Source organism: Phodopus roborovskii, unplaced genomic scaffold (assembly GCF_943737965.1).
Source record: "Phodopus roborovskii unplaced genomic scaffold, PHOROB, whole genome shotgun sequence".
Classification (NCBI taxonomy): domain Eukaryota; kingdom Metazoa; phylum Chordata; class Mammalia; order Rodentia; family Cricetidae; genus Phodopus; species Phodopus roborovskii.
The window spans coordinates 277,453-304,312 of NW_026125902.1; the positions used below are offsets into that span (position 1 = coordinate 277,453).

At 38.3% G+C, this 26,860-nt stretch overlaps 1 protein-coding gene across 3 annotated transcripts in view; it reads left to right on the plus strand.

Annotated features, from left to right (window-relative positions):
- Phka1 (phosphorylase kinase regulatory subunit alpha 1) overlaps positions 1-26,860 on the plus strand; it is a 141,177-nt gene that overhangs the window by 37,982 nt on the left and 76,335 nt on the right. For all 3 annotated transcript variants that reach the window (XM_051178933.1, XM_051178934.1, XM_051178935.1), the window contains exons 11-14: positions 3,527-3,622; positions 4,341-4,448; positions 12,272-12,350; positions 15,211-15,345. In XM_051178933.1, the coding sequence (XP_051034890.1) occupies positions 3,527-3,622; positions 4,341-4,448; positions 12,272-12,350; positions 15,211-15,345 (418 nt within the window). The remainder of the gene's footprint in view (positions 1-3,526; positions 3,623-4,340; positions 4,449-12,271; positions 12,351-15,210; positions 15,346-26,860) is intronic.

Here is a 26,860-nt window from a genome sequence, read left to right on the forward strand (position 1 = left end):
CGTTGCCGCTTTTTGCCTGTGGGGGGAGGGGGGAGTTTCTTCAGTGTCCACCAGTCTTCTTGGAGGAAATGGGTGGTGCCAGCAGCTGGCCTGTCTCTGTTATCAAAGCTTTTTAATAAAACATTTTAAAATACCATATTCTCTAGATCTTTGAGTATTTGAGGGCTGTTTGACTATTTAGTATATCTCGGTAGAAAAAAATTGTCCTTTGTTACTTGCTTTAAGCACATAGGTGGCTAGGTAAGGCTTTACCCTGTAATTAATTAATCTGTCTGGAAAACTGGATCCAAGCTGAGAGGCTGTGGAAGGATGTTTTACTCAGAGCCCTCCAACCTGACTGTAACTGGTTTTAACTTAGTAGGCTAGATTTACACCTGTAAAGGACAAAGAAGTAGAGAAAAATTCCCTTTATTCCCTTTTATAATAGAAGCTTAACCTTTGTAAATGGCTTACAGGAAGAACTGGGTGACATAAATATTTTGTTAAATTGAAATAGACCTTTATAACTTTAAATGTTTAACATCATTTAAAGACACATAACTATTTAGAAATATTTGAGATAGCACAGTTGAATTTAAGTTGTATATAGAGTGAGTTAGCTTATATTTATATATAAAATTAAATTTAAATCACATGTATAAATATATCAAACAGGACTGGGTAAAAATAAGAAAACCCAGAGTATGAAGCCCTGTGCAACAGAGTCAGTGAAAAAAGAAATTAGAGACAAAGAATAAAAGGCAAAAAGTAAATGAATTACAGGTTCTGTCGGTGGCAGAAGCTGGCTAGACTGTCCCTCTGCCTAGGCGGCTGGTGCAGCAGAGGGAAGACCCACATAGGGTGAGGCTAGGCCACATGGTCAAGATGGCAGCTGCCATAAACACATTCCCAACTGCTGGTAGAAGTCATAGTTTTGAGATATAATTTTGTTGGCTTGTTTTTTCTTCACGAGTGAGGCAGAAGGATTTGTGACACTAACAGGACACCAGAGTCCAAGGGGTACAACATCCAAAAGACCACCATAGGTCTGAGAAATGAATGTACCAGTCTAAGAACAGTGCTAGGGTATGAAACACGAGAGACCCCTCATGGGTCTGAGAAATGAATGCACCAGTCAGCATGAATGGTGCTAGGGCACAAAACCCTTGTGGGGAAAAATGAAAAACTCTCAGAGTATCTTGAGCAGATGCTGCCTCAGGCCAGCCCACTGTGAGCCAGTGGCATCTGCACAGAGAAGAAACAAAGTAGAAGGGCAGCAGAGAGGACAAACAAGAGAGTGAGACATTTGAACAGGAGCATAAGACGCCTAACAGAACAGACACTTTTAGTTGGAGGGAGGTTCCCACCCTGAGATGGGTTGCAGCTGCGGCAGGCAGGAGAGTTTTAGCATGCTGGGAAGAGAATGGAAACAGACAAGTTGGGAAAGAGATTGTTTAGCTGAGAGGTAGAAAAAGCTTAGATACATGGTAACTCCTTCCATCTACCTGTTCACTGGCAGTAATTGTGGCCAATTTGACTTGTTTCCTAGGGAATATCTAGGCTGTTTCTCAGTACAAAGGTAAATGAGTCTGGTTGCATTAAGTGAAAGGGATTTAAATTTTTTATTAGGCATCCCAGTGGAGTAGTACAATGAGGTAGGGTGCCTTACTGAATTGTAGTTGGTGTGGGATGGTATTTCCAGCAAATGGGTGGATTGAAGTGGCCTCTGGCTGGCCATCAGACAGCAGACGGCCACTGAGTTCTCGAGGAGGGCCTGACCGAGTTTCAGCACCAAAATGTTTTTCTTTCATTTCAGTTATAGTAATAAAAGCTAGAGAAAGGGGGTGGGGGTTTTTGGTCCCGAGTGAGGGTCCCAAGTGTGTGGGATCCCATGGTAAGAGACCACGTGGGAGAGCATAGCAGGTTCCACAGCAGGTGAGGGTGACCGAGGCGGCAAGGCAAAGGGAATAACACGCCAAGCAAATACAGCTTAAATGAGGAGTTTGTTTAGAAAGGGGAATGAGAGAGAAAGGAAGAGACATAGAGGCATCGGAAACAGAAGAGGAGAGAGGGGGAGACAGGAAGAGAAGAAAAGGGAGGTAGCTGGTGGCAACTGAAAGCAGGAGAGAGAAAAAAGAGAGAGAAAGCAAAAGAGCACAAGAAAATCATTTTAATTGAAATAGAATTGCATCATTTCCCCCTTCCTTTTCTCCCTCCCAGATTCTTTCTCTCAAATCTCACCTCTGACATACTCTCAAGTTAATAGCCTCTTTAAAAGCGTAAAGAATTAAAATTGGAAAGAAAAGGAGGGAGGGAGGGAGAGAGAGAGAGAGATAGAGAGAGAGAGAGAGAGCAAGCCAGATCAAGAAGACATACTTAAGGTAACACGTAGCATAGCATATCACTTAGGCCCTTGGAGGCAAACTGACTCAGACTAAACTGCACTAAACTAGGTGTGTGCTTAGTAAACTACAAGTTTGAAATCCCTTTGAACCTAATCCCCATGTTAAAGGACTTCAAGTACACATACCTACTAGGATGAAAACTGAAATTAAATACATTAAGGTATACAAAAAGGTGTGTGATATTTGACCTATAACAAACACTTAATAAGTACCTGCCTTAGTTAGGGTGTCTACTGTGGTGTAAGAAGTAGGGTTTTTCTACCCGCCGCCACCACGTTGGGCGCCATTTGTAACGAGTACAGTTTTTCCTCCTGCCGCCGCGCCAGCCCCAAATAACACACTGAGACTCTGTATTAGATATAATTCTGTTGGCCCGGTTACTTGTTTCTTATCGGCTAGCTCTGCCTTAATTATTAACCCATTTCTGCTGATCTATGTATTTCTCTTACCGGGGAGCCGGCCGGAATACTGCTTTCTCCCGACTCTCCATCTTGGATCCTCCTTACTACTTCCTCTTCCTCCTTGTCTCCTAGTCCCTCCTATCTTCCTTTCCTATTGGCCAACAGTGCTTTATTTATTAACCAGTATGAGAAACATATACAGAATGACATCTCCCATCACTGTGGTGTCAAAACACCATGACCAAAAGGCAACTTGGGGAGACGGGTTTATTTAACTTACATATCTGTTGAGGGAAGCCAAGGCAGAAACTCAAAACAGGACAGGAACCTGGAGGCAGGAGCTGAGGCAGGAGCTGATGCAGGGGCCATGGAGGGGCGCTGCTTACTAGTTTGCTCCTCATGGCTCACTCAGCCTGCTTTCTTATAAAACCCAGACCCACTGGCCCATGGTTGGCTCTATCCACAAAGGGCTGGGCTTTTCCCTATCAATCACTAATTAAGAAAATGTTCTCCAGGTGTGCCCACGGTTGTTCTTATGAAGCCATTTTCTCAATTGAGGCTTCCTCCTCTCATATGATTCGAGTTTGTGTCAAGTTGACACAATACCATTCCCCCCTTCCTCTCCCTTTGACTTTGTTAAGTAAGCTCCTTTAAATTAGTGCTTTCTTTGGCTGAGTCCTGCTATCTTCCCACAGAATATCTCTGCAATTTTGATTTTCAACTTTCCCTTTTTTTCTTCAGGTTCAAGAATATAGAGAGGCTCTTGATGCAGTCCTCATCAAGGGAAAAAATGGAGTCCCACTTCTTCCAGAACTGTACAGTGTCCCTCCTGACAGGGTGAGTTGGTTAGTGCTGGACCAGTGACAGGAGAGGAGCCATTTTCCTGTGATACTGAGTCAATAGTTATTTGAGGCAGATAGTTTTGTGGCTTTGCATCTTGTGGCATTAATATTCTAAAAGTTTGGTTTTCAGATTATGACAACAGAAATGTGATTTTATTCCTTCAGGAATAAAGTAAAGCAGTCACAGTTGCTTTACAGTTGCTTTACATATTGCACAATGATATATGAATGAAAGCAAATACAATTCTAAGAATGATGTACCAGATGTACCCAGAGTGATGTCCTGTGCTATCTCTTAGGACTTGGTATCCTCTGAAGCCAGTAACCTGCGATTGCTGGAGTAGATAATATCAGACTTGAAAAAAATGAAGCAGGTGTTGTCTTTGCTTACCATTGTGAAGGAGAATTAGACATGGCAGAAATAGTTTTACCTTCTGGTGGGGATTTGGAGAATAAGTTCCTAGTGGCATCAGCAGTGTCACCTGAGAATTAATTATGAATAGGTTTTATCCATCCCAACACACCTATTTAGTCTGCATTTCCCCAAGATCCTTGGGTGATTTGGTCACACACTACAGCTTGAGCACTGCTCTACTTAGCTTTTCAAATCATTGACTATCAACTGAATCATAATCTGGGGTGTCTTTTATTATCAAGTATCTTAAGTTTTCTATTATTGCCTCTCATTTTGACCTCTTCATCACTTCATTTAGGTTGATGAAGAGTATGAAAACCCTCACACTGTGGATCGAGTCCCTATGGGAAAATTGCCTCACATGTGGGGTCAGTCTCTGTACATCTTAGGAAGCTTGATGGCAGAGGTAAGGGAATACGTCCAAGGTATCTCACCTTTTCACTTACTTTCCTTAGTCACCATAATGATCAGATGCAATGAACTCAATAAATTCAAATGATGTCTTCCTCCTTTTGACTTTGACTTAATTATAGCTTTTGCTCCAGGTCCTCAGCATGGAGGTTATGGCCAGCGCTTGGTAAAAATCTCTTGCTCCCAGGCAACTATGTCCATCCTGCTGCCCACAATTCCCTATTTTGGCATTGTATTTGGTGCTGTTCAGGAATCAAGTTGTGGATCTTTCCCTTCCCAAACTCCCCTGGGTGCCTTGCTTGGTGCCTAATGAATACAGTCATGCTTAGTGACTACTGGTGATGGCTTAAATACCAACCTTGCTAAACAACATAAGGTTTCATTCCTTAACCGAATTAACTGTTCATTTTCGGCATTTTGACTAGTGCTTGCTAATAACCATATGGTCTTTCAGTTTGGTTAGCTACGATTTCTTCTTTTACTTTTTGGTAAGGAACTCTCTAAGCATTTTCTATAACAAATTCTGTTAAGACACTCTAAATGAAGCACAAATTTGTATCCAGTTTATTTGAGGGTGCATTTTGAACCTACATAGAAGGATTTTTCTTTTCAAAAACTCTCCAGTACTTCCTGAAAAACCTATTTCCCACACTATAGGATATGTATGTATGTATGTATATGTATATATACATATATATATTATTTTACATATCAGTCCCAGTTCTCTCTCCCTCCCTCTTTCCATCTCTCCCACCCTCTCATGCCCCCCCCAATCACAATTCCCTCCCATCCCCCCCACTCCTCATGTAGAGTGTTGCCCTCCAGGAGGAGTCATCTAAACCTGTCAAGTCATTTGGAGTAAGGTCTAGGACTTCTCTCCTGTCTCTAAGTTAAGGGAGTATCCCTCCATGGGGTCATTTTGTGCACCAGGGATACATCCTGGTTCCACTGTCTGAGGTCCCTTAGACTGCTTGGGCCTTCTGGCTGATACCCATTTTCAGGGTGTCTGAGTCAGTCCCATTCTGGATTCCCAGCTATCAGTCTGGGGGCCCATTAGCACCTCCTTGTTCAGGTCAGCTGTCTCTGTGTGTTTCTACAGCCTGGTCTTGTCCTCTCTCCCTGCATCTGGATTTCCATTTCAGCTCCGTGTTTAGTTGTGGGTATCTGCTTCTGTTTACATCAGCTACTAGATGAGGGCCCCATGATGGTGGATAAGTTAGTCATTGATCTCATTATCAAGGAAGGTCATTTATGAAAGACTTTCCACTGTTGCTCAAATTGTTACTTGGGGTTAGCCTTGTAGGTCTCTAGAAATTTCTGTAGGTTCAGTTTTCTCTTCAAACATATAATGGCTCCCTCTTTTATGATCTCTCTCTCTCCCTGTCTCTCCCTGTATGTGTGTGTGTATGTCTTTATCTCTCATTTCTCTCTCTCCTGTCTTCTATTCCTCCCCCTATTTATCAGTCTTCCTAGTCCCACGTGCTTTCCTCTCCCCCACTTCTCTTTCTCTAGTTCCCTCTCCACTCACTTCCCCCCACTCCCCATATGCTCTGGAGATCTTGTCCATCCCCTCTTCTGTGAGGGACCTAATATAAATCTCTTAGAATACACCTTGTATCCTAGTTCCTCTGGTGGTGTGAATTATAGGCTGGTGATCCTTTGTTCTATGTCTAAAATCTATACATGAGCTAATACATACCATGTTCCTCTTTTTGTGACTGGGTTACCTCATTCAGGATGGTTTCTTCAAGTTCCATCCACTTGCCTGTGAATTTCAAGATTCCATTGGTTTTTTTTTCCCCCCAGAGTAGTATTCCATTGTGTAAATATGCCACATCTTCTTTATCCATTCTTTAGTTGAGGGACATCTAGGTTGCTTCCAGGTTCTTGCTACTACAAATAACACTGCTAGGAACATAGTTGAACACATGTCTTTGTTGCATGGATGTGGATCATTTGGGTATATGGGTAAGAGGGGGATTGCTGTGTCCTGTGGTAAACTAATTCCCATTTTCCTGAGGAACCGCCATACTGATCTCCAAAATGGCTGTACAAGTGTGCGCTCCCACCAGCAGTGGAGAAGTGTTCCTCTTTCTCCACATCTTCTCCAGCATAAGTTGTCATTGGTGTTCTAATTTTAGCCATTCTGGCAGGAATAAGATGGTATCTCAAAGTTGTTTTGATTTACATTTCCCTGGTAGCTAAGGATGTGGAGCACTTTCTTAAGTGTCTTTCAGCCTTTTTGATTTGCTTTATTGAGAGTTCTCTATTCAGTTCTCTACTCCATTTTTTAAACTGGGTTATTTGGTGTTTTGTTGACTTGTTCCTTGAGTTCTTTGTATATTTTGGAGATCAGCACTCTGTCAGATGTAGGATTGGTGAAGATCTTTTCCCAGTCTGTGGGCTGCCGTTTGGCCTTGTCTACTGTGTCCTTTGCCTTACAGAAGCTTCTAAGTTTGAGGAGGTCCCATTTATTAATTGTTGATCTTAGTGTTTGCTACTGGGGTTATATTCAGGAAACGGTCTCCTGTACCAATTTGTTCAAGGGTACCTCCCACTTTCTCTTCTAAGCGGTTCAGTGTAGCTGGATTTATATGGAGGTCTTTGTTCCATTTGGACTTGAGTTTTGTGCATGGAAATAGACATGGGTCTATCTGCAGTCTTCTATACACCATCATCCAGTTGTGGCAGCATCATTTGTTGAAGATGCTTTCCTCCTCCCATTGTAGACTTTTAGCTGTTTTGTCAAAAATCAGGTGTACGTAGGTTTGTGGGTTAATGTGAGGATTTTCTATTTGATTTCATTAGTCTACTTGTCTATTTTTGTGCCAATACCAAGCTGTTTTCTGGACCATAGCTCTGTAGTAGAGCTTAAAGTCAGGGATGTGATGCCTCCTGAAGTCCCTTTATTGTACAGAGTTGTTTTGGCTATCTTGGGTCTTTTGTTTTTCCATATAAAGTTGATTATTATCCTTTCAAGGTCAGTGAATAATTGTGCTGGGATTTCAATGGGGATTGCATTGAATTCATAGATTGCTTTTGGCAAGGTAGCCATTTTTACTATGTTTATCCTACCTATCCGAGAGCATGGGAGATCTTTCCATTTTCTGGTATCTTCTTTAATTTTTTTTTTCTTTAAAGACACAAAGTTCTTGTTATATAGGTCTTTAACTTGTTTGGTAAGCATTACCTCGAGATACTTTATGATGTTTGTGGCTATTGTAAAGGGTGATGTTTCTCTGATTTCTTTCTCAGCCCCTTTGTCATCTGAATAAAGTAGGGCTACTGATTTTTTGGAGTTTATTTTATATCTTGCTAGTTTGCAGAAAGTGTTTATCAGCTGTAGGAGTTCCTTGGTAGAGTTTTTTTGGGTCGCTTATGTAAACTATCATATCTGCAAATAGAGACAGTTTGACTTCTTCCTTTCCAATTTGTTTCCCCTTAATCTCCTTTTGTTGTCTTATTGCTTTAGCTAGAACTTCAAGTACAATCTTGAAGAGACATAGAGAGGGCAGCCTTGTCTTGTTCCTGATTTTAGAGGAATCGCCTTAAGCTTCTCTCTATTCAGTCTAATGTTGGCTGTTGGTTTATTGTATATTGCTTTTATTATGTTTAGGTATGTTCCTGTTATCCCTGACCTCTCCAAGACCTTTATCATGAAAGGGTGTTGAATTTTGTCAAAGGCTTTTTCAGTAAAAATCGGGAGATGATCATGTGGTTTTTCTTTTTCAGTTTGTTTATATAGTGGATCACGTTGATAGATTTTCATATGTTAGACCATCCCTGCAACCCAGGGATGAAGCCTACTTGGTCATGGTGGATGATTTCTCTGATGTATTCTTAGATTTAGTTAGGCAGTATTTTATTGAGTATTTTTGCATCAATGTTCATGAGGGATCTTGTTCTGTTGTTTTCTTTCTTAGTTCTGTCTTTGTGTGGCTTGGGTACCAAGGTGATTGTGGCCTCATAAAAAGAATTTGGTAATGAGCCTTCTGTTCATATTGTGTGGAACAATTTGAAGAGTATTGGTATTAGCTCTTCCTTGATTTTCTGGTAGAATTCTGCACTGAAGCCATCTGGCCCTGGGCTTGCTTTTCTTTTTCTTTTTCTTTTTTCTTTTTTTTTTTTTTTTTTTTTTTTTTTTTTTTTTGTTGGAAGTGTTTTGATGACTGCTTCTATTTCGTCAGCAGTTATCGGTCTATTTAAGTTGTTTGTCTGTTCTTAATTTAATTTTAGTAAGTGATAGTTATCCAGAAACTTGTCCATTTCCTTTGAATTTTTAATTTTTGTGGAGTACAGGTTTTCAAAGTATGATCTGAAAGTTGTCTGAATTTCCTCATTGTCCATTGTTATGTCCCCCTTTTCATTTCTGATTTTGTTAATTTGCTTGTTCTCTCTCTGCTTTTTCATTAGTTTGGATAAAGGTTTGTCCATCTTGTTGATTTTCTCGAAAAACCAGCTCTTTGTTGCATTCATTTTTTTGTATTGTTTTCCTGGTTTCTAATTTATTGATTTCAGCCCTCAAACTATTTATTTACTGGTGTCTCCTCCTCCAGTGTGAGTTTGCTTCTTTTTGTTCTAAGACTTTCAGTTGTGCTATTAATTCTCTAATGTGATTATCCTCTTGCAATGAACTTCCCTCGTAACACTGCTTTCAAGGTGTCCCATAAGTTCATGTATGTTGTGTCCTCATTCTCATTGAATTTTAGGAAGTCCTTAATTTCTTTATTTCTTCTTTGACCCAGTTATAGTGCAAATGCCCATTGTTCAGTGTCCATGAATTTGTAGGGTTTCTGCGATTTGTGTTGTTGAATTGCATGTTTAAAGCATGGTGGTCTGATAAGATAGAAGGGACTATTCCAGAGAAGAAGGTATATTCATTTGTGTTTGGATGGAATATTCTATAGATGTCTGTTAAACCCAATCGAGACATAACTTCTGTTAGTTTTTTTGTTTCTTTGTTAAGTTTCTGACTGGTGGTCCTGTCTAGTGGTGAGAGTGGTATATTGAAATCTCCCACTATAAATGTGTGAGGTTTTATATGAGCTTTTAGTAGCATTTCTTTTACAAATGTGGGTGCCTTTGTATTTGGGGCATAGATGTTCAGAATTGAGACTTTGTGCTGATGATTTCTCCTGTGATGAATATGAAATGTCCGTCTTTGTCTCTTTTGATTAATTTTTGTTTGAATTCTAACTTGTTAGATATTAGGATAGCCACACCTGCTTGCTTCCTGGGTCCAATTGATTGGAAGATCTTTTCCCAACCCTTTACCCTGAGGTAATGTCTATCTTTGAAGCTTAGATGTGTTTCTTGTATGCAGCAGAAGGATTCTGTCTTCATATCCATTCTATTAGCCTTTGTCTTTTTATAGGTGAATTAAGACCATTAATGTTGAGGGAAAGTAAGTACAATGGATTGTTAATGCTTGTTTTAGATTTGTTGGTGGTAGTCTATTGTGACTATATTTGCCTTGCTTTACGCTTTGGTTCTGATCAGGTGGGATTATCTATTGCCTATGTCTTTGTGAACATTGTTAACTTCCTTGGGTTGGAGTTTTCCTTCCAGAACTTTCTGTAGGGCTGGATTTGTAGATATGTATTGTGAAAATCTGGCTTTGTCATTAAATATCTTGTTTTCTCCATCTATAGTGATTGAGAGTTTTGCTGGTTATAGAAAACTTCCCCAATCTGAAGAATGGCATGCCCATGAAAGTACAAGAAGCATAACAAATACCAAATAGACTGGACCAAAGAAAAAAGACCCCTCAACACATAATAATCAAAACACCTAACATACAGAATAAAGAAAGAAAATTAAGAGCAGCAAAGGAAAATGGACAGGTAACATATAAAGGCTGACCTATCAAAATTACACCTGACTTCTCCATGGAAATTCTCAAGGCCAGAAGGTCCTGGATAGATGTTCTACAAGTACTGAGTCCACAGATGCCAGCCCAGGCGTCTATACCCTCAATCACTATAGATGGGTATTGGGTATTTATTTTTTTAAGACAAGGTCTTGCTATGTAGCAGTAGTTGGCCTTGAACTTTCCACATAGAATAAGCTGGCCTTGAACTTGCAGTGATTCTTCTTTTTCTCTTGAGTTCTGAGATTACAGGTGTGTGGCATCACACCTAGCATGATTGTTTGGATCCGATAGACCCCATTTCCTGGAAAACCTAATATGGAACTTAGCTGGTACTTCTGAGCAAGATTTTTCCCTGTTTATATGGCCATTTATTTTCTGCAGCTCTATTCTTGGTTTTGTTTTCAGTGGCTATGGCTGTTTGATAATCTTAATTGATGTGAACTTGGAGCTAGAACTAATGAACATAATACTTTAAAGCAATCCTTTCCCTGAAGCTTTCTCATCCAACAATAAATTAAATTGGATGAAAACAGGAAGGATTCAGTATTATTAAAGAAAAAAAATGGGTGAGTTCCTCTTATTTTACAGCATATGTAGACTAAGGAAAAAGATTTCTGCTAGCCAAAAAGCACAGCAAACACATAGACAAATAAGCAATGTTTATTATTAAAGTTTTTAGTTTAATAAATTTTGAGAATTTCATGAATGAAAAATTATCTTCACCTCTTGCTCCCATCCACATACACAACCTGCCTAGTCCATTTAGTGTTTTTCATATGTGTATCTATTAGAACTGACCACTTGGGCTTGGATAAGCTATTAGGGTCTCATTTCTGGAGAATACTGATTTTTCCTGTCTCCACATCCATTAATTGCCTGTAGCTCTTTGTCCAGTTCTTCTGAGATTTTCCCCATTCATGTTGGTAGGTCTACTGATAGTACCATTGTGCTGGTCTTGTTTAGGTGACCATATTTTTTAAAATGTCATAGGTGTAGTTTCCCTGCCATATATAGAAGGTACAATACATCACAGTAGATGTTCTGGTTCTCTGTCTCTTAAAAACTTTCCACTTGGTCTTCTATTATATTCCCTGAGTTGGGTACCTCAAAGTCATTTGCTCTCTGCATTTTAACCACTTGTGGTGTTCTTTATCAGTCTATGCTGCAAAAAGAAGCTTCTTGGATGAGGGGTGAAAGCTACATGTACTTGTGGGTATAAGGATGGGTATTTAGAATTCAGTTAGGAATTATGCTGGCTCAGAAAAGTGGTAGTAATAGGTTCTCTAAGTTTCATGACCTCAGTAGCTAAAGCAATTGGTTAGGTTTTCAATATGAGTTCCTTCATATTGAGTTGGACTTAAGTCTAATTAGACATCTGTTATTTGCCACCAGTAGATAAGAACCACTATTGGACCCTTGGGGATATCTTGCCATACTGGTCATTGTTGTGGTTCCTAGGTTCCACAACTGTTCAGGACTATTGATTGCTTTTCTCCCTTGGCAGCTTACATAGCACTTTTGGACATTTAGAGATCTAATCATCAGGTAGGAGACTTTCAGGTTAGTTCCAGCTCAGTTCCTTCAAGTTTTGTATCTGGATGTATGGTGTCTTCAGCTATTGGGTCTTATTTTCAAGTTCTATGACGCAACCAAGGGAGATGCCAATGGCTTACGTACATTCTCTCTCTCTCTCTGTCGCTCTCTCTCTCTCTCTGACACACACACACACACACACACACACACACACACACAATTTGTATGTTTAAGTAAACATAAAATGTGTCCCTGTGGCTTTTTCAATCATTCTTAGTATTATTTAGCACTTCACATTCTTCTCCCTTTAAATTGACCTCGTTTCCCCTTTCCACTTAACTTCTGAGCTATCTCTCCATTGACCTAGCTTTATTTTTGAGGCTTATTAATTTATTTTTGTACATTTTCTAAAGGGATTTTTAGCTCCTGGAGAAATTGATCCCCTGAATCGTAGGTTTTCTACTGTGCCAAAGCCAGACGTGGTGGTTCAAGGTATGTATTACTCCCAGCAATAGAAATGTTATATTAAAGGTCTGAATAGGGGAAGATATTTAGGGGTTATGTTTTATGATTCAAAAATTATGTAATAAATTTGGTACAGTTTTGTTTCAAAATTACTGTTAACAAACAAATCAATGAAAGATGATCTCAGATGATTATAAAATACTCTTTCTGGAACTCTTTTCTTTAAAATTTCATGATTTTTATTCCTCTGGATTCTGTTACTTTCTTTTTAAACTTGTTGTCTATGTTTTTCCTGCTAGTATTCCTTTGTTTTCATAACATCCTATGCATTTATATTTTCCCTGCATTAGACTATTAGGCCTGTACATTTGCTTTTTACCATTATGTCAACAGAGAGTATGTCTAAAATTTACCCCCAAGAATCAACTGACTCAGACCCCTTCTCAGTTAGAAGGCCTGGGCAGTCTAAGGGACCTTGGACAGTGGAACCAGGATATATCCTGGATTCACGAAAGCAGTTTGGGAGCACATTCCCCATGGAGGGATACTCCCTTAACCTAGAGGCAGGAGGGAGGGCCTAGTCCCTACTCCAAATGACTTGACAGATTTTGATGATCCCTCCTGGAAGGAATCACCCTCCCTGTGGAGTGGGGGGTGAATGGGATGGGAGGGGCCATGCGGCATGGGAGGGAGGGAGGGAGAGGGAACTGGGATCGATTTGTAAAATAAGAAAAATAATATATATATATAAGAATCTTATAGACTTAAATGTGAGGGTATTATATTATACAAAACACTGATCTGAGTACTATAAACACTAAGAACCCAACTCTTTGGCTATGTGTGGTATGATTATGGTGATATATTGTTTATGCTCTATTAAAGCCACCAGGGATCAAAATGCAAAAGCCACGACATAGAGCCAGGCAGTGGTTGTATACAGCTTTAATCTCAGTAGCCATACTAGCTGGTCATAGAGGCCAGGTGGTGGTACACACCTTTAATCCCAGGACTCAGAAAACAGGCAGATCTCTTTGAGTTCAAGGTTACCCTTGAATCAACCAAAAAGAGTAAAAGGGAGTAACAGAGTTTACAACTTTCATCCCAGAACCAGGAAGGTATAAAAGGAAGAAGCAAAGATTCTTATGTGAGATTTAGTTTCTACACAGGGAAAGCATTTGTTTCTGAGGATTCATGGAGAAAGAATCACCCATTTCAGTCTGAGGTAGAGGTAAGGGCTAGTAGCTGGCTGTTTTGCTTTTCTGAACTTCAGCTTGAACCCCAATATCTGACTTTGGGTTTATATTTATTTGTGTTACAACATAAGTTTCATCTCAGCACTTGGGAGCTAGAGGCAGGTGATCACTGAGTTCAACACTAACTTGTTCTATATCAGGAGTTCCAGGATACATAATCAGACTGTCTGAGCCAGGGTTCTATTGCTGTGAAGAGATGCCATAACCATGGCAAACCTTGTAAAGTCATTCACATACCTCACAAAGACTTACATGCAGGCAAAATGCTCATACACATTTTTTAAGTGGGTAGGAAGGTTAGGGAGGCAGTGGCAAACCACATAGCCTTCGATATTATGGTATGAAAGACTTTACAAAGCATTAAAAGGAATGAAAAATGGAAAAGTTAATATGGGTTAGCTCATCATGAAAGGATAAGGTGTTACTTTAAGGTTTTGCTTTTGTTTTTGGTTTTTTTGTTTGTTTTTGTTTTGTTTTTTTAGTTTTTCGAGACAGGGTTTCTCTGTATTGCTTTTGGAGCCTGTCCTGGAACTAGCTCTGTAGACCAGGCTGTCCTCGAACTCACAGAGATTGGCGTACATCTGCCTCCTGAGTGCTGGGTCTACAATGATTTTTTAACAGCAAAACAATGAACTGGCAGACTGTACTGGGCCTGAACTGATGAAGACAGATCAGTTCAAAATTAACACTAATATAAGGAGATGTTGATAAGTTATATTAATAATAAGATATTGGCACTGTCTAAAAACAGTATGGATTTCAGAATGACTTGAGAAATAGAAAAGCCAGAACTTGTTATATAAATACAGGAAATCAGAAAGGAATAAATATGAATTGAAAGTGATCATTTGTGTAGCTGGGAGTATCATGTGCCATTAACGATACAGACACAGAAGGGATAGTAGGCATAGGCGACATAGTAGGAGGATCCAGCTAATCAACTTTAATTATAGTGAGTCTACAGTGCACAGAAACATTCAAGTGGGGCTGTCAGAAGTCATTAGAAACAGATGACATTAGACGAGAATATACCATCAAGAGAAGAGGAACCAGAATATAACTTTGAGAAAATTCAGGACTAGATAAAGAAAAGCCAGTGTGCTTTAATACTGAGACATCTCGTGGTTAAAATTTTTCCATTTCAACATGGAATCTCATAAATATTGTAATTGCTATTCAGTGGGCACTCACAGGTACCTAACCAAAAAGCATGTTTTTTCTTTCCCATTTATGTAATATTTTTACCTAGAGCAATTCCTGACTACTCAGAATTCCTCAGTAATAATTTCCTCCTCTTTTCCTCTTAAAAGTAATTATGTATTTGAAAATATTTTTAGGGGTCTGGAGAGATGGCTCAACTCAGCAATTAAGAGCACTTGTTCTTCCAAAAGACCTACCAGGACCAGCTTCACTTCCCAGAATCCACATGGTGGCTTTTAATTAACTCTCAATAACTTCAGTTGCAGGGGATCCAATGCCCTCTTCTTACCTCCATTGGCACCAGGGTAGCATGTGGTACATGGACATACATACTGGCAGAACACTCATACATATAAAATAAATCTAAAAGATATGTTTAAAGTTTTTATTAGACTAAAATCTTCTGTTGACCTCATCTCTCTTTCCTATAGTCTCCATTCTAGCTGAAACGGAAGAAATCAAGGCCATTTTGAAGGACAAAGGAATTGATGTGGAGACCATTGCTGAGGTGTATCCCATCAGAGTACAGCCAGCTCGTATTCTCAGCCACATTTATTCCAGCCTAGGTAAGGGATTGGCCAGCCTGCTAGAGTCAAAGTATTATGTGAAGTTGCCTAATTTCTTTTTATCCCTCAACCACACATTCTTTAATTGGTTTTGCTTTCTTACATTGGATCCAAAAAGGAATTAAGTCTGTGGAATACAAGTTTCTGAACCAGTCTTTATGAGCAGGCTTGATAATTTTAGATGTGTTTTATGCATACTTTGGTATGTTTTCAGACAATATTATATCCTTATTCTAAATGTATATTTAACTACCACATTTTCCCCTCTCTTAGAACCTATATTTCTGTTTTGAGTACATGCTAATTTTATGTATAGTAATGATCAAGGAACTTGTTTTAGGTCTTTTATACCATATAATGAACTAAATATTAATATAATTCCTTAATATCTTTTGTAAATATTTTATTCTTTTATTAAATATAATGATGAAATTTTTTTACATTAAACAAATTGTGACACTGTTAACTAACTAAAAAAGATACAGGGGCTGGGAATCTTAGCTCAGTGGCAGAACACTTGTCTAGCATGCACAAACCCTGAGTTCTGGTCTTACTACCAAAAAAAGATATGCAAAATTTCTAAACTTTACTTTTTTGCAAGATACTGAATAACCATTGCTTCCCTCAAATATCCAGGTCCTGGTCTCTAGTATCTGTGAACATTATCTTATATGGCAAAAATAATTTTGCAGGTGTAGTTAAATTAATGAACTTTATATGAGAATATTACTCTAGATTATTGAGGTGAACTCTAAATACAGCCATAGGGACAGATCAGGTTATGGAACTAGCTGTGATATAGCAGAAATAAAGGACTGAGTATATTGGTCAGGGTTATCTAAAGCAGTAGAACTTAAAGAATACATACACACACCACAAACACATATATACACATACACATACCCACACACAAACACACACATATGCATATATGGGTATATGTATATACATCCATACTTATATGATTAATAGATGTGTATGAATGGATGGTCCAAGAATTCAATAATCCAGTAGTTGTTTAGTTCACAAGGCTGGATATCTCAGACAGTCTTCAGTATACAACAGAATCCCAAAGAAGTAGACTCTAATGCCAGTGAAAGAATGGACTTGCTAGTGATGGCAAGAACAAGCAGGCTTGTTTTTTAGGCTTCCAGCAGAAGGTGTGGCCCACATGAAAAGTGAGCCTTCCCATCTCAAAAGATCTGGATTAAAGGTATGTATTCCCACTTTAAAGATACAGATTAGAAGTGAATCTTCCTGCTTCAAATGATTAAGCAAAAGTTTCTCACAGGTATGCCCAATCATTTTGGGGGTTTTACTTCATTCCAGATGTAGTAGCCATCCCAAGTCCACACCTTGTCTCCTTGACACACAATAATATCTCTTTATGTCATGATTAACTTCCAAATGGAAAGCAATAACCAGCTTGTAATAATGCCTAACATAGTATAGCTATCGGTCGCACAATTGCAATGCATTATAAATTTAGAATAGATGGTAATGTCTCTTGACAGACAGCCTATCAGTATCTCAAATTTAAATTTAAATATAATAATCATTAACATTCTCTTAATTGTTATTATATCACCTGATAGATAAATTGAGGAAAGAAAGCACAAATATCTCTACAGATGCATTCTTAACAAACTATGACAGAAACATGTCAATTATAATCCTCACTTATGCAACTGGTCACATAACCTTAGCTGGTATTTATAACTGCCTTTCTCTACTACCCCTTCTGTATTTCCTCTACTCTCAGCAAGCACCTCAGAATGTCCTGGATCTTTTTACTGGATTAGTGACCCATACCTTCATTCCTGAAGAGTCTATGCCCTTTGTCATCCTGCCTAGATTAGGAGGTTGTAGTTTCCAATTGACATTATGGAACATGGGAGCACCAAGAGACACCCTGAAGGACTTCCTGTACTTTAGATATAATCTTTCTTACCTCGATTGTGGAGAAACAATCCAGTGTCCCCTTGGTAATCTGAATTAATCACCCATCCTAACACCCGTTATTCTTTCTTAGCCTGTTGGTTTAAGCATATCAAAGTTCAAGTGCCCAGGTGGAGTCTGAGCTTCAAGTTCAGTATGTTTGTTGTGGGTCCTGGCAGGAGCTCTCCCTAGGCCTGCAGAACTCAAGGTTTTGGGAACAAGATGCCAAAATGTCCTAGGGGGTCAGTATGGGGAATATTCCCTTTTCCACACCTTGATTCCTGGACTTGTGGATCTTGGCTATGGGAGAAACAGTACCATATATTGGATGCTAATTAAAAACATATACCAACTTCTGGAGAATCCTGCTCCAGCCCTTATGGTTTCTGTGACTTAATTGGCACTGTAACTGTGTCTTCAAAAGGCCAATTTTCTATTAGGCCAGCTGCTTCAGGATGGTGAGAACTGTAAGACCAGTGGATTCCATTATTGTGGGCCCACTGTGAAATTCTCTGTCTGTTAAGTGAGTTCCTTGGTCATAAGTGATACTGTATGGAATTCCATGGTTATGACATTCTGCAAGTCCATGGATGAATGTTTTGGCAGAAGCAATACATTCAAGAAAGGCAAATCCATAACCAGAATAAGTATCTACTCTAGTAAAGACAAAGTGTTGTTCTTTCTATAGAGGACATGGTCAAATGTAGTTAACCTGCCATATCCATGGCTCATTGTTGGTCTCTGTTCTTCCTAGGTCTGGCACTCAGCAGCAGGTCAGCCTTGGTGTGTGGTAGTCCATGTTGCCAAGTCCAGGCTGGCCTCAAACTTGTAATCCTGCTGCATCCAACTCCTTCAGAAAATACTACCAGTGTGTGGTATCACAACTGGCTATTAGTATGACCCATTACGCCCTGCTTAAAGTGTCCGACTGCGTTCCTAATCCAAAATCCCAAAGTATATTCTATCAGCAAACGATATGGTCAGGCCTGTCATAGCAGTACAAGGCTCCCTAGTACCAACTTCTGTCTTGATCATTGTACTATTGCTGTGAATAGAGACCACGGCCACAACTCTTAGAAAGGAAAGCATTTAGTTGTGCCTTTCTTACAGTTTCAGAAGTTTAGTGTCAAGAGTAGGTTTTCCTGCTGGCGTGGTCCCACTGCCATGCCAGCCCCAAATAGCACACAGAGACGCTGTATTACAGATAAAGCTGTTGGCCTGTTACTAGCATTTCTTATTGGCTATCTCTGTCTTAAATAGTAACCCATTTCTATTAATCTAAGCATTTCCACGTGGTCTTATCTTACCTTAGAGAGGTTCCAGAGTTCTACCCTGTTGGTCCTACATGTTGAAACTCCTCCCTGCTTCTTCCTCCCGAATTCACTTTGTCTCCTAGTCCTGCCTATCTTGCTTTCCTATTGGCCAACATTAACCAATAAGAGAAACATATTTACAGAATGACATCTCCCATCATCTCCTCTTTTCTGTCTAAAATAAAAAGAAGGGTTTTAACCTTAAAAACAGTTACCAAACAAGAACCACAGTTAACAATATTTAGTCCATTAACATTTAGCAAGATTTAAAGAAAATATTCCATCAGTTTAGTCCATTATCATCATGGCAGCATGCTGGTAGACATGGTGCTGGAAAAGTAGCTAGGAGTTCTACATCAGGATCCGCAGGCAGCAGGAAGGGACAGTTAACAGTCTTGGCCTGGGCTTTTTAAACTGAAAGCCCACTCCCAGTCACATACTTCCTCCAACAAGGCCATACTTCTTAATCCTTTCAAATAGTGCCACTCCCTGGTCACCAAACAGTCAAATCTATGAGCTTATGGGAGCCATTTTTATTCAAATTACCAAATTGGGGTTGTATTACTACGAGGATTATCAAGGTATGACCACAGCCTTTTGAAGTCAGGATTGGCAAAGAATGAATTCTCTCTAGAAGGAATCAACAGTATTTCTACTTTATCTGGATTTTTAAATTCTAAATTTAGAACTTGGACTACATTCAGAGTTTACAACTTTGGGTAAATGATGCTTGCTCAACCAGAAAAGCATATATGAATATTCTCATTTTAAAAATGTAAAACACTTTAGGTCCCAAGTATTTAGGATAAAGAATATACTACCTGTACCAGCAGAAATACTGCCAACTTAAACTGAAAGTGACAGATGACAAATACAGGACAAGCTGAAAGAAGTCTTTTGGATTTCCAGAATTCTACAGTGGGGAAGCAGACTGATGAAACTGCTCAGCTGCAAGCACATGCTACTTTGCAAGTAAAAAAAAAGGTTAACTCAAAGGGAAGACTCTTGGGCCTTGAGGGTGGAACTTCGGCTCAGATTGGGGACTGAGGAGTTACAGAGGACTACTGATAAGCCTTGAAATCTAATGCCATGCCTACTTGTGTCTCAAAATTTCTTGGTACTGCTAACCCTTTTCTTTATTCCATTTTCTCTTTTTATAATGGGAATTTCCATTGTTTATAACCAATCTTGCTACTGCCTTTAAGGAGCAGAAATTGTATTTTCTAGTTATAATGGTCTGCTAATGGATAGGAATCTTGTCCCAGGATGACACTTACCAAGATTCTCATTCATACCTCATTAAAGTATATTTTGACTGGCTGGTGATATTGGGAAGATATTGGACTTAGTTTGATGCTATTATATATTAAAAGAGTTTAGGGGATGTTGGGATGGGATAAATATTATTTTACCGGGGAAAGGAATGTGTATCCTCAGTGCCCAAGGGGTGAACTGTGGAACGATGACTATTGTCTCACCCCAGACATCGCTTCATAATCCTGGAAACCTATGAGCATTATTTTATGTATCAAAGAAGACTTAGCAAACATAATTAAGGATTTTGAGATGTAGAAGAATAAACTTCCAATCTCAATTATCCAAATGGGCCCTAAATGTAATCACACATATCTCTTTTAAAGGGGAATCAAAAGGAAAATAAAACTATAGAAATAGTTTAGATGGCAGAAGAGTGGGTGGAGGTGGTGAGGCTGTGAGCAAAGGAATGTAAATACCTACATCCTGAAGTGCAGAAACTGGAAGAGCCAATAAATGGATTTTCTCCCTGGATACTTAGGGTTTGAGTTTTAGCTCTTTAATGCTAACTTTGCACCATTAATCTCTAGCACTAATAAGGGTATATTTAACTTTTTAAAAACATTTAAATTACATATATTTATTCGTGTGTGTGTGTATGTATGTGTGTATGTGTGTGTGTGCATGCATGCTCATGCATATATGAAGGTCAGATGACAACCTGCAGTAATTGATTCTCCCCTTCTACTATGTAGTACCCAGGGATTAAGCATTAAGCTTAGCATTAAGTACCTTTACTCACAAAACCATTTCACTGTCCTAAACTTGTACTGTTTTAAGCTATTATATTTGTAATAGTTCATTACAGTATTAACAGGAAATTAATACAATCTTAAATCAAGCCAGAAGTGGTTATATTTGTTAAGATTTTTGATTAAGTATATAGTTTAATAGTAGAGTGCTTGTCTGCCTTGTACAAAAAAAAGAGCCCTATTCAATACCTAGTACTTCCTCACAAATTACAGACTGCCAGTTAAAAATCTTACCAGTTAAATGCATATCTCTTTAAAACATCTTGTGACCAAGTCCACCCAAGAGGCTAATGAAGGAGGATGGTTAATCTTAGCCTCGACTGTGGTGCAAGTTTCAAGCCAGCTTATGCTACACAGGGAGACCTTGTCTTCAAAATATTATTGAGACAGTTTCACAATAACAACATTGCTTTAAATACACTAATGCTAAGGAAAAAGATGCTTCATTACTAAGTATGACAACTAAATAGTTCTCTGCCTCATTTTAGATACTTATGAGTTCATTGGCAACTCCTTTTTATCTTGTTTTGTCTGTCTGTCTGTCTGTCTGTCTGTCTGTCTGTCTGTCTGTCTATAGACAGGGTCTTATTATGTTGCCCAGGCTGACCTCAAATTCCTAGCTAGATTCAAATGACCCTCCTGCCACAGTTTCTCAAATACTAAGTGTAGGTGTCCACCTACTATGTTCAGTTTTTTTTAATTATGGGATGTTTCACTTTATGAATTTATTAACCTGCTAAACAGAAATCTTAGTATGAATTATTTTCTATTCTGTTAGTGCATATAAGTACCTTTCAGAGTGTACATAATAACTTGCCCTCTGTGTTTATCTTACTTTTCTGTATGCATTTTCTCATATTGAAAGACATGTTATTACATAAACTTATAATAATTATTCCCTTATTTTGATAGAGTTGTTTCCAAAGTTTTTCTCTTTCTATAAATGCCTGTGTGTAGATCACTGTTTCATTGGAGTATATTTACAGAACAGGGATTCTGGATAAGGATAAGATTAGCTTCCTAGCATTTACAATATTCTGCCAGGCTATTGCTCAGAAAAATCAACTAACTAAACATTGATTTTTATATCAGTAAGCTAAAATATACTTTTCTGTTTTTACTTCTCCACCAGCATTGGTGTTTTACCTTTTATTTTGCTATAGTAATACTTTTCATTTATAAAATTATTTTAAATTAATTCATAGAAACAGCACATTTCTTCCATTTTCCTCTGTTTTTAAACTTCTGTCTACTAGTGCATGATTATATAGTGGGGGCTATATACTTTTGCATATATTAGCTTTAGAAAATGCTCCAGGCATGATGGCTTGGCAGAAGGATTATTATAAGTTGTAAGCAAGCCTAAGGTATTTAGTGCATTTCTAGCCAGCCTAAAGTATATATAGTCTAAGACCATGTCTCAAAAAGCCCCATGTATACATGTGTGTATAGTGCTCCTGGATGAGCCTAAGGGCTCACTCACTTGCTAAAATGTCATATCACTAATACCCTGACTCTGGTTTGGTTTGGTTTTGTTCAATTTGGTTTGGTTCAGTTTGATTTGGTTTTGAGTCAAGGACTCAGACTTATGACACTCCCTTATACAAGCTTCACGGATGCTGGGATTCCTAGTGTGCACCACCACAGTCAGCTCCCCTTATTCTTTAAACTTTGGTTAGGGCAAACTTTTATTATTCAGATGTGTAATGTATGTATGTATGTATGTATGTATGTATGTATACATATGTGTGTATATGTGTATGTGTGTGTATTTCCTTTGTATAAGTTTTTAAATATGAAATTCATTGTGTAAACTATTTTTTCACTTCCTTAGAAATTGGGAAATCATATTTAGTTTAGTTTTATCTGAATACATGTACCGTTCTTGTTCTCACCAATTTTTAGAAGTTGTAAGTTATCTGATTACCAACTGACATGTATACACTGACTTCTGGAAACTAAAAAAAAAATACAGAAAAGAACCCAGAAAAAAAAAGATTTTAAAACGCTTATAATTTATCCACTGAAGAAGCCATTGTTTTTGTTTGTGGGATTTTGGTTATATTAAGCTTTTATAAGCACACTTGTTTTTAGGAAAATGTTCTCATAGAGTAGACATTGCAGTTTACTTTGTGTAACATAGCAATATATGATGAACCCTGTCCCATTTTAGTAAGTAGCTTCTCATAACTCAGTTTCATACCTATCTTATAATATCTTCAATTTTTGATAAGCATTTGATTAACCTGTTTTCAAAAATAGCAATTTTCCATCTGTTTCCATCTCTTGTTTTTGCAATAGACTTTACATTTTTCTTGCTGGTTTCTATGGGTTTTTGCTTTGTTTTTCAAGTCAGGTTTTCTCTGTGTAGCTTAGTTAGGGTTTCTGTTGCTGTGAAGATACCATGACCACAACAACTCTTATAAAGGAAAACATTTAATTGTGGTGGTCTGCTTACAGTTCAGAGGTTTAGTCCCTTATTATCATGGTGTGACATGATGGTATGCAGGCAGACAGACTGCTGGAGAAGGAGCTGAGTGTTATACATCTTGACCTGCAGGCAACAGAAAGTGGTCTGAGTGTCACACTTAGGGAAGCTTGAGCAAAGTAGACCTCAAAGCCCACCCCCACAGTAACACACTTTCTCCAACAATGCCACACCTCCTTCAACAAATAAATGCCTCATAATAATGCCACTCCTTTTGAGCTTATGGAAGTCAGTTACATTCAAACTATCACATTTTGGCTGTTCTGAAACTCACTATGTAGACTAAGCTGGCCTCCAAGTCAGAGATCAACCTACCTTCCAAATGCTGGAATTACAGGCATGTGCCACTACCACCCACCATTATTTTTATATATTAAGAGTATAAGTACTTTGTCTTTCATATCCTGAGTTGTTTTGTCTTTTCAAGTTTACATTTCCATTTGTTATATAGAAGATTTTTAAAAATGTTTACATATTTTAGGTGTATGAATACTTTTCCTGAATGTATGTATATACACAATTAATATGTCTGATACTCATGGAGGCAAGAAGAAGCCATAGGATCCCTTATAGCAGGAGTTATAGACAGCTATGAGTTGTGTTGTGGATGCTAAGAATTGGACCTATGTCCTTGGAAAAAGCAGTACATGCTTTTAATTGCTGAGCCATCTCTCCAATCCTGGTGCAGAGAAATATAGTTTTGTTTGGAGGGAGTTGTCCTTACTCTAGCTTAATTTTGGTCTGAGTATGTCTCACTCTGTAAACCTAGGCTACACTATGTATACCAATCTAGCCTTGAACTTCAGATAATCCTCCTGCCTCTACCTCATAAATACTCAGATTACAGGCATAACCCACCCCAACTCCACCATGTTCAACTAAGTTTGATACTTGTATGTAGCAAATACTTTGGTTTTTCTTTTCTACCTTTGCTTTCATACTGAGAAAAATATACTCAGTTCTAGGCCACATCTGTTTTCATTGCATTTTATTCTAGTTCTTTATGTTTATAATTTTACATTTAACTTTTTTCTTCTTTTTTTTTTCAAGATGGTTTCTTTGTGTAACAGCCATGGCTGTCCTGGAACTTGCTTTGTAGACCTGGCTGAACTTCAAATCAGAGATCCACCTACCTCTTCCTCTCAAGCGCTGGGATTAAAGGCATATGTTACCATTCCAGGCCTACTTTTAACTCACAAGATAAATTTAAAACTGATAAAAAATCTAACTTTTTTTTGCTTATGAAAATTTCTTTTTACATTTATTAAATAGTAAAAGATATTTTGAGGTTTATTATAATACCTCAAAAGTTATATTACAACATTAAAATCTAACTTTTTTGTTAAAAAAAACAAGTTATTCAAGCACTACTCAATAGTTTATATAATTTTTAAATAGTTCATAGTCTTTAAATGACAGCTCTATTCACAAGCATATACTCATTCACATGTGTATGTTACCTTGAGGTTATATATACTACTGTTTTGTCTTTACTAAAACTACATTTTTTTTCTTAATCTTTTAAAAACTTTTATTTTTTTAAATTAAAATACAATTTCATAATTTTCTTTCCTCCTTCCAACCATTCTTATGCATCCTTTTGCTCTCTCTCAAGTTCATGACTTTTATTTCTTTACTTGTTTTACACATGCACAAGCGCACGTGCACACACACACACACACACACACACACACACACACAACACACACACACGTTATGAGCACTTTTCCACCAGCCTGGTCGCACAGCTGTATCAGCTCCAAATAACACACATAGACACTATATTAATTTTGAAACTGTTGGCCGGTTACTAGCGTTTCCTATTGGCTAGCTCTGTACACACACACACTCATACACACACACACACCGAAATTTTTAAATACAACCTGCTTAGTCTATATAATTTACTATGTGTAAAGTTTCAGGGCTAAGCACTTAGTATTGGGTAACCAATTTGGGGGTGGTTCTCCAAGAAAGACTATTTCTTCTGCTCTTAGCATTCCTTGGTTTTCTGTAGTTGTTTGATTTCCCTTTTCCATGTTAGTGTGTCTGTTGGTGTCATCCTTGTTCAAGGCCTCCAATAGCCATGTTATTGAAACTTCATGGGTGATGCTTTTCTGATGTATCTGGGAGATGAAATCTCACAGCAAACTTCCTCTTCCTCTGACTCTTACAATCTTTCCACCCCCTAACCTCTGCTTCTCCAATGCTTCTTGAGCCTTAAGTTCTGGACTTGTGTTATAGATGGATTAGTTGGGTCTGGGTACCACACAGTCACTTGTTCTTTGCAGTTTGAACAATTGTAGTTTTGTATGACAGTCTGTCTATTGTTGGGAGACGTTTTATGGGTGTAAGGGTAAATATTTAAAATATAGTTAGGTGGTGGGGTCCAGCCTCAGCTCATGTTCAGGTCCTAAGACAGGAAAGGGGTATTGGCACAAGGAAAATTTTTGATCACCAAGTAGATTGCACTCAAGGGACCCCAAATAGCTTGATATATCTTTATTTATTCTTTAACAGAGTTTTATTTTCTCCCAGACTTAAATGAAAAATTTTATTATTGGCTCTTATTTTTGATTTTTAAGAAATATATAATATTTTAAGGAACACATAATGATCATTATATAAGCACTCATTGTCCTCTTTTTATGCTTCCCCAAATACACTTTCCTAGCTCCTACATAACCTTATTCCTAGGCATAGAGTTCATCAGGCCTTAACTAAATATCAAGCCAGACACACCCTGTTCTTGAAGCACTTACGTCAGCTGGCAGCTACTTGGAATTACAACATTAAATGGTAATAGACAGGAGAATAGTGCTTTAAGGAAAACAATATTCAAATGCAGACAAGACTTTCATGTCTGTAAAATAGGCATTTATTCAGTTCCCTTGTCTACAAGAGGGTCACATGCCTCAGTCTCTGTAAAGGGCAGACTTTGATAAGGCACTCTTTTCCCATCCCACTACACCAATATAAGCGCCTATGTGTGGTAAAAATTGACCCATCCATCCCATATTTTACATTACCTTTTCCCCATTGGATCATACTAGATCCTGTCATTGATTCTATATGCTTGGTGTCCAGGGAACTTACTCTCAACAGTTGACACTATGTGTATTCCTGGGGGCTTTTCCCCTGTTCTGTGTACACATGCCTTACTTTCCTTTTCAGAACTGTGAGACATGGTTAATGCTCCAAGTGTTGTTTCCTCATATGTACCCAACTGCCTCTATTGAATCAAAAAAGTTTCCAAGATTAGGAGTTGGAGTTAGTAATTCCAGATAAATAATTTGAGAAACATTAGCCCCCTGTTGAATCTTAGGGGAAAATACTGGAGAAAGAACAGAACTTCCGGGGAAAATTACAGCTGTTGCATGTGTGACTGACAAAGTAAAACTAAAAACTTCCCAAAGAATCAGCAATAAAATGAAAGAGAAAAGAGTCTTCAAGCTGCATGAATTTTGCAAATTCCTGTGTTGTCCTATAGACTGCTAGTACTTGTCAAGTGAATCTTTTGCACCGGTGCCTTGTCCTGAGGAAACCCATTAGACAGGTAGTCATATGCTGATTCGAGACTGGGCTGCATGGCTCCCAACAGTTAGGAATTATATGGGTTTAATAAAGTGGCATAAATTTACTAGCCCCAGGTAGTTACCTGTGTTTCCAGTATCAAGCACAATTTCACTCGTTGAGTAGGTCTTAGTTCA